The sequence below is a fragment of the Oncorhynchus masou genome, chromosome 30, assembly GCF_036934945.1.
Source record: "Oncorhynchus masou masou isolate Uvic2021 chromosome 30, UVic_Omas_1.1, whole genome shotgun sequence".
Lineage (NCBI taxonomy): Eukaryota > Metazoa > Chordata > Actinopteri > Salmoniformes > Salmonidae > Oncorhynchus > Oncorhynchus masou.
Window position 1 is genome coordinate 45,434,531 of NC_088241.1, and position 9,050 is coordinate 45,443,580.

A 9,050-nucleotide genomic window follows, 5' to 3' on the forward strand; every position below is an offset into this window, starting at 1 on the left:
GCTCAACAACTACATCATACCAGTTATCCAACAGATTCCCATTCAGAGCGACACACAGAACCATCCAAGGTCAATGCCTTGCTCAAGGGCACGTTGACCAATCTACCACCAGGCCTAAAAATGTGAACCCGAACCCTCCAAGATCCCCCCCCACAGTTCCCCAAAAGCTGTCCCTCAACCATTTGAGAGCCCTCCCACAGTCCCCCAAGAAGAAAAATAAAAAATAAAATTAATTCCATTCCCCACCCAATGCACCAACAACCAGGAGAATGAACTAAAGAGAAAAAAGGAAAAGACAGAAGAAAACAGCAAACAACAATGCAAAAAAAATAATAAAACAAAATAATACATTTTAAATGACATCAATGACAACTAAAATCATAACAGCAATGTCAACTGTATAGGTTTGGGTGCATGTCTGGCACTACTACATATATGTGTGTGTTCTTGTATGTGTTTATTTGAATGAGAGAGTGTGTATATGCATGTGTACAAACACCTACACGGCATCAGCCTCAGGCAAACTGGCATTAGTTGCATCAGTGTCATTCAAATGTACTTTTGATTATGTTTTATTTTTTAAACGTTCATCTTTGACCATCATTCTATCTCCCGCACAGCAACTCCACTCCCACTTGTCTCCAATTCCACAAACCAATCCTCAGCTTCCCTCAGCCCATCCCATCTATCTCTGCTGGCCACCCACTTTGGGTTTCTACGCAACACATAACTTTCAACTATGCGGTGATGTTTAATGTACAATTTCAATCTATCTAATCGAATAGAATCCGCAGATTGCGAGTTGAAGATAAATACTTTAAATAAGAGGAGTAGTATATTAGTAATTGACTGACCCGGTCTCTCCAGATCTCCTAACAGTACTATTTCTAGGGTCAATTTTAGATCAATGCGATGCATTTTCAGCCATTCCTGAACCTGAGACCAGAAACAGGCTACCTGAGGACAATACCAACATAAATGGTCTATTGATTCTGTATCCTCACAACAAAATCTTCAGAGCTTCAATGATTTTATGCCCCAAATATTCAACATTTTGTTGGTGTCAAGGATTCTATATAATAATTTTAGCTGAAAAGCATGAAGCCTTGAATCTTGCGTTGTTTTAAAAAATGTAAACTCACACACCCTGTACCATGGAATCGGTACATCAAAAAACCTTTCCCAACTATTTTGCAATCTGTATGGCACAGTTGTCCACATCCTGGTCCTCTAATGAAACTGGTATACTTTCCTATTTATGCTATTTTTATTTTTATTCCTCTGACAGTTTTGATCCTTTATATTGGGCAGACAGATCAGTTCCCTAAGAAGATATTACCCATATTACCAGCTGTCACACCCTGACCTGAGTATTCTTTGTTTTCTTTATTGTTTTGGTTAGGTCAGGGTGTGACATGGGTGGTGTATGTGGTTTTTGTACTGTCTAGGGGTTTTGTAGGTTTATGGGGTTGTTTACCATCTAGGTGTTTATATATGTCTATGGTTGCCTAGATTGGTTCTCAATTAGAGGCAGGTGTTTATCGTTGTCTCTGATTGGGCACCATATATTTAGGCAGCCATCTTCTTTTGGTATTTCGTGGGTTATTGTCTATGTCTAGTTGCCTGTGTCTGCACTAGTATTATTATAGCGTCACGTTTGTTGTTTTGTATAGTTTGTTAAGTGTGAGGAGGGATACAGGAGAATGGAGGAACGGCGATGATATAAGGCTACACGGCTGGCATGGAAGCCCGAGAGGCAGCCCCAATAATTATTTTTGGGGGGGGCAAACGAGGAGATTGGCTAAGTCAGGTAGGAGACCTGAGCCAACTCCTTGTTCTTAACGTGGGGAGCGTGTAACTGGTCAGGCACCGTGTTATGCAGAGATGCGCTCGGTGTCTCCAGTGTGCATTTCTAGCCCGGTGCGCTATATTCCAGCTCCTCGCATTGGCTGGGCTAAAATGAGCATCCAGCCAGGACGGGTTGTCAGCTTTACACTCCAGACCTCCAGTACGCCTCCACAGCCCAGTACGTGCTGTGCCTGCTCCCCGCACTCGCCCTGAGGTGCGCGTCTCCAGCCCGGTACCACCAGTGCCGGCACCACGCACCAGGCCTATAGTGTGCCTCGGCAGTCCAGTACGCCCTGTTCCTTCTCCCCGCACTCGCCCTGAGGTGTGTGTCTCCAGCCCGGTACCACCAGTCTCCGTCCAGTCCGGATCCGCCAGAGTCTCCGTCCAGTCCGGATCTGCCAGATGCGCCACCTAAGTGGGCCAAGACTGAGGTAGAGCGGGGTCCACGTCCTGCACCCGAGCTGCCGCCGTGAAAAGGGCCCACCCGGACCCTCCCCGTTAGATTAGGTTTTGCGGCCGGAGTCCGCACCTTTGTGGGGGGGTACTGTCACGCCCTGACCTGAGTATTCTTTGTTTTCTTTATTGTTTTGGTTAGGTCAGGGTGTGACATGGGTGATGTATGTGTTTTTTGTACTGTCTACGGGTTTTGTAGGTTTATGGGGTTGTTTACCATCTAGGTGTTTATACAGTGCCTTGCGAAAGTATTCGGCACCCTTGAACTTTGTGACCTTTTGCCACATTTCAGGCTTCAAACAAAGATATAAAACTGTATTTTTTTGTGAAGAATCAACAACAAGTGGGACACAATCATGAAGTGGAACGACATTTATTGGATATTTCAAACTTTTTTAACAAATCAAAAACTGAAAAATTGGGTGTGCAAAATTATTCAGCCCCTTTACTTTCAGTGCAGCAAACTCTCTCCAGAAGTTCAGTGAGGATCTCTGAATGATCCAATGTTGACCTAAATGACTAATGATGATAAATACAATCCACCTGTGTGTAATCAAGTCTCCGTATAAATGCACCTGCACTGTGATAGTCTCAGAGGTCCGTTAAAAGCGCAGAGAGCATCATGAAGAACAAGGAACACACCAGGCAGGTCCGAGATACTGTTGTGAAGAAGTTTAAAGCCGGATTTGGATACAAAAAGATTTCCCAGGCTTTAAACATCCCAAGAAGCACTGTGCAAGCAATAATATTGAAATGGAAGGAGTATCAGACCACTGCAAATCTACCAAGACCTGGCCGTCCCTCTAAACTTTCAGCTCATACAAGGAGAAGACTGATCAGAGATGCAGCCAAGAGGCCCATGATCACTCTGGATGAACTGCAGAGATCTACAGCTGAGGTGGGAGACTCTGTCCATAGGACAACAATCAGTCGTATATTGCACAAATCTGGCCTTTATGGAAGAGTGGCAAGAAGAAAGCCATTTCTTAAAAATATCCATAAAAAGTGTTGTTTAAAGTTTGCCACAAGCCACCTGGGAGACACACCAAACATGTGGAAGAAGGTGCTCCGGTCAGATGAAACCAAAATTGAACTTTTTGGCAACAATGCAAAACGTTATGTTTGGCGTAAAAGCAACACAGCTCATCACACTGAACACACTATGCCCACTGTCAAACATGGTGGTGGCAGCATCATGGTTTGGGCCTGCTTTTCTTCAGCAGGGACAGGGAAGATGGTTAAAATTGATGGGAAGATGGATGGAGCCAAATACAGGACCATTCTGGAAGAATGGAGTCTGCAAAAGACCTGAGACTGGGACGGAGATTTGTCTTCCGACAAGACAATGATCCAAAACATAAAGCGACATCTACAATGGAATGGTTCAAAAATAAACATATCCAGGTGTTAGAATGGCCAAGTCAAAGTCCAGACCTGAATCCAATCGAGAATATGTGGAAAGAACTGAAAACTGCTGTTCACAAATGCTCTCCATCCAACCTCACTGAGCTCGAGCTGTTTTGCAAGGAGGAATGGGAAAAAATGTCAGTCTCTCGATGTGCAAAACTGGTAGAGACATACCCCAAGCGACTTACAGCTGTAATCGCAGCAAAAGGTGGCCTTGTAAGAGGCTACCAATGTCACTGATATGTGGTAGTAGTGCCCCAACAATTAAATGTATAAAGGGGGCAGATTGGAGTGGCAGCAAGTCTCAAACCTTGAATGCTTGAGTATTTGCCATGTCCTTGGTCTGTTTTGGAAGTTGTTAAGGTTTCTAGAAGTGGAAGTGGTTCATACATATTTGGTATATACTGTATATATAGATAGATAGTGCTGTATTGTATTAATGTTTTTCATATTGTAAAACATTTTACAGCAACCCTGCTGTGGAGCAAAACTAGTATTTAACTGGCAACTCTGCCGCCAGTATAATGCTGTACATTTACAGGGACAATTTTTACAGTGATGACCATCATTGTCACGTTCTGACCTTTATTTCCTTTGTTTTGTATTCATTATTTAGTATGGTCAGGGTGTGAGTTGGGGTGGGCAGTCTGTTTGATTTTCTATGATTTGAGGATTTCTATGTTTCGGCCTAGTATGGTTCTCAATCAGAGGCAGGTGTCATTAGTTGTCTCTGATTGAGAATCATACTAAGGTAGCCTGGGTTTCACTGTGTGTTTGTGGGTGATTGTTCCTGTTTCTGTGTTTGTTTGTACCAGGTAGGCTGTTTAGGTTTTCCACGGTTATTGTTTTTGTATTGTTCGTGTCTATCTTTATTAAAGATGAATCGTAATAACAACGCTGCATTTTGGTCCGATCCCTGCTACACCTCCTCTTCAGAGGAAGAGGAGAAAGAAAACCTTTACAGAATCACCCTCCACAAGAGGACCAAGCGGCGTGGTAACGGGCAGCAGCAGGAGCAGCGAAATAAAGACTTCTGGACTTGGGAAGAAATCCTCGACAGGAGAGGACCCTGGGCAAAGCCAGGGGAGTGTCGCTGCCCCAAGGTGCGGCAGGAGAAGCGGCAGCAGGAGCAGCGCGAGGAGGAATGGACATGGGAGGACGAATTGGACGGAAAAGGACCCTGGGCACAGCCTGGAGAATATCGCCGCCCCAAAGAAGAGCTGGAGGCGGTGAAGGCGGAGAGGCGCTGGTATGAGGAGCAGCACGGCGGCGTGGATGGAAGCCTGAGAGTCAGCCCCAAAAATGTCTTGGGGGGGGCACACAGGAAGTGTGGCGAAGCCAGGTAGGAGACCTGCGCCAACTTCCTGTGCTTACCGGGGGGCGAGAGAGACCGGGCAGGCACCGTGTTATGTGGTGGAGTGCACGGTGTCCCCAATGCGGGTGCATAGCCCGGTGCGGTACATACCAGCTCCGCGTATCGGCCGGGCTAGAGTGAGCATCGAGCCAAGTGCCATGAAGCCGGCTCTACGCATCTGGTCCCCAGTGCGTCTCCTTGGGCCGGCTTACATGGCACCAGCCTTGCGCACGGTGTCCCCGGTTCACCTGCATAGCCCAGTGCGGGCTATTCCACCTCGCCGCACTGGCAGGGCGACCGGGAGCATTCAACCGGGTAAGGTTGGGCAGGCTCGGTACTCAAGAGCTCCAGTGCGCCTGCACGGTCCGGTCTATCCGGTACCACCTCCACGCACCAGCCCTCCGGTGGCAGCCCCCCGCACCAGGCTGTCTCTCCGTCTCATCCCTACAAGTGCTCCCGCCTGTCCAGTGCTGCCGGAGCCTTCCTCCTCTCCAGTGCTGCCGGAATCTCCCGCCTGTTCGGCGCTGCCAGAGCTACCGCCCCTCAGTCAAGAGGCGCTAGAGCCCCTCATTCCAGAGGCGCCAGAGCTACTCAGTCCAGCGCTGCCAGAGCCTTCCTCTCCAGCGTTGCCGGAGCTTCCCGTCTGCCCAGCGCCATCTGAGCTACCCGTCTGCCCAGCGCCATCTGAGCTACCCGTCTGCCCAGCGCCATCTGAGCTACCCGTCTGCCCAGCGCCGCCAGTACCGCCAGTCTGCCCAGCGCCGCCAGTGCCGCCAGTCTGCAAGGAGCCACCAGTGCCGCCAGTCTGCAAGGAGCCGCCAGTGCCGCCAGTCTGCAAGGGGCCGCCAGTGCCGCCAGTCAGCCAGGGGCCGCCAGTCAGCCAGGGGCCGCCAGTGCCGCAAGTCAGCCAGGGGCCGCCAGTGCCGCCAGTCAGCCAGGGGCCGCCAGTGCCACCAGTCAGCCCAGAGGCGCCAGAGCCCCTCTGTTCAGAGCTTCCGCCCCTCTGTCCAGAGCTTCCGCCCCTCTGTTCAGAGCTTCCGCCCCTCTGTCCAGAGCTTCCGCCCCTCTGTCCAGAGCTTCCGCCCCTCTGTCCAGAGCTTCCGCCCCTCTGTCCAGAGCTTCCGCCCCTCTGTCCAGTAGGGTCATTTAGAAGGGTTGCCATGGTTAGGAAGCCAATGAGGGGGACAATGAGGCGGACTAAGACAATGGTGAAGTGGGGCCCGCGTCCCGCGCCAGAGCCGCCACCGCGGACAGACGCCCACCCAGACCCTCCCCTATAGGTTAAGGTTTTGAGGCCGGAGTCCGCACCTTTGGGGGGGGGGGGGTGTCATGACAATCATTGTCACGTTCTGACCTTTATTTCCTTTGTTTTGTGTTTATTATTTAGTATGGTCAGGGCGTGAGTTGGGGTGGGCAGTCTATGTTTGATTTTCTAGGATTTGGGGATTTCTATGTTTCGGGCCCAGTATGGTTCTCAATCAGAGGCAGGTGTCATTAGTTGTCTCTGATTGAGAATCATACTTAGGTAGCCTGGGTTATACTGTGTGTTTGTGGGTGATTGTTACTGTCTCTGTTTGCACCAGATAGGCTGTTTAGGTTTTCCACGGTTATTGTTTTTGTATTGTTCGTGTTTATCTATATTAAAGATGAATCGTAATAACCACGCTGCATTTTGGTCCGATCCCTGCTACACCTCCTCTTGAGAGAAAGAGGAGAAAGAAAACCTTTACAATCATGTTGTATCCTGCAGTGGGTAAGGGCATTTGGTCATCATTGTAGGGGTGTGTGGGCAAGTTCATTTCAAATAGATACTGCAGTGCAATGTGATGGACCATGTGGAATATAGATAGGCTTCCAACCATGGCTCATAAGTCAATATTGCTGCAGTAGGCCTATAGTGATAAAGTTATCTTTTGAGCAAAGGCCTACTGCAGCAATCTTGAAAGCGGTTCTGCTTTCTCTATGATTCAATCAAGTCGTTTGAGCTGATTCCCACTGCTTATTCCTCTTTTGAAAAGCATGTACACTTGCTGAAATAATTACAGTACAGCTGGTATGGCCCTATTTTGACTAAGGCACAAGTCACATTCATAAAGTGACAGTAGGCAGCATACGACAATGGGTTTCCTCTGACGCTGCCTGCAGGTCCTCACGTAGGCAACATACAGGCTAGGGCATCCCTGAAGCTTATAGCAGTCCCATAACTTATTTCAATTACATTCTCGTTCATAATAAACATAACAGTGAACGTCTGCTTTTCAGAGACAGACGTGTATTACATTTCAAAATGATGAAGATAGCATGAACACTATCGTTTTTAGTGACTTCCTGGTTGGGAGGAGTCGTCGTGAACATTCATCCTCACTAATTCCTTTATCAACCCGATGTTATAATGTGGCATATTACTATGAAGCATACCAGTATTATTAAGGGACAAATGCTACAATACGTGATCACACGAACAGAACGAAACTCCGCAATGCAGTGGCAAGAATTCGAAAAATTAAATCACCTCTCCTCTCTCCACACTTCGACCGGTGTCATCGTTTTTGTTAATGTTGTGGAAAATCAATACAAATCAGATGATTGGCCAGATAATCGAATAGACGTCGAGCTATTTGGCTATGTCGGCATTTGTGTTTCACCTTGACGGGAGCCTGCAGCTAGCCTAGTGGTGAGAAAATGCTCCATATGTGGGTAATCAGAGCGAGCTAACCACCGAAATGCTAACTGCGCCTGAGATATCAGCTACTGTAACATTACTTCAAAGAATTGCTATTTTTATTGAAACATGGTATCAAGGCTAGTTGATTCAATATACGATGTAACAATGTGTTTCTTTTCAGTTCAAATTGGTGCTTTTCGCCCTCTACGGGCCTCTCCACTGATACAATGTCATAGCATACAATCTCTTGCGCTGTCATCTGTCACAGTACCTTGAGCATCCCCTCCGCTAGTCAGCACTGCGATGGATTTCCCTGCTCCCGACAGACTCTCAAAGAATCTCTTGCTTTGATTGTCTGGCTGTGCCATTTTGGCGGCTTTCACTTCTTCTTATGAATAAATTGGTAGATGTACAGTTATATTTAAAACAGTATAAATTGTGCCGCTGATGGAGGGCTAAAATTGCTGTCCGCCCCCCTTTCCTCTCTTCCTTCCCGTGCCCGCTACCGCTATTCTCCCACTGCCTGTTCCGCATGTACGCTCGTGAGCGATTTGCATAGAGTACAAGTTGGCGATAAATTGACATAATCGTCAGCAAATGAACTTTCGCTTCACGTAGACCTTTCCGTATTTGGACCAATCGGAGACTTGTGGGTGGGCAGATTAGGTGATGGAATGGGAGGTACCTATGAGCAGTACACGAGTAGGCCAACCTGACTGTAAAACCACTGTATGTGACAGTACATTGAATAGGCCTAATCACATTTTAATGGCTGCTAACATTGAATGCATAAAGGCTGACCATAAAAGACAGGCCACTTCATGAGTTCGGTGCAGTGTATAGGATCTATGTTATTGAAAACTCAAAACTGTTGTGCAAAAAAATCTACCTACTCTGCAGATACCTGAGATGCTTTCATATTTAAAAGATACCACTGGTATTTACATTCAGATTGCCTGACTCGCTCTCTATCTCTCTCTGTCTCTCTCCGTGTGTGTGTGTGTGTGTGTGTGTGTGTGTGTGTGTGTGTGTGTGTGTGTGTGTGATATCACATTTTTAGGGAATATGGAGCAGTACTTTTTACAGTGGGGATACACTGTATCTTACCTTCTCTCACATTATCTCTACCGTGTGTGTGTGTGTGTGTGTGTGTGTGTGTGTGTTATATATTTGTAGTGGTGCACCCGTCATAGAAAGGTAGATCTATGTTATGCAGTCCATTAAGGGTGGCTTTGCAGTTTGGAATGAAGACTCATATTTCCACACTGACCAGTTTAAACTGCCATTCTGATATTGTATATTATTCTATATAAAGTAAGACAA

General features: G+C 47.1%; 1 protein-coding gene across 5 annotated transcripts in view; it reads right to left on the bottom strand.

Annotated features, from left to right (window-relative positions):
• Positions 1 to 8,268, bottom strand: part of pfkpa (phosphofructokinase, platelet a) — a 35,587-nt gene extending 27,319 nt beyond the window's left edge. For all 5 annotated transcript variants that reach the window (XM_064949113.1, XM_064949115.1, XM_064949116.1 and 2 more), the window contains exon 1: positions 7,999 to 8,268. In XM_064949113.1, coding sequence (XP_064805185.1) covers positions 7,999 to 8,095 — 97 coding nt within the window. In that variant the 5' untranslated portion in view covers positions 8,096 to 8,268. The remainder of the gene's footprint in view (positions 1 to 7,998) is intronic.
• Positions 8,269 to 9,050: the final 782 nt, after the last annotated feature.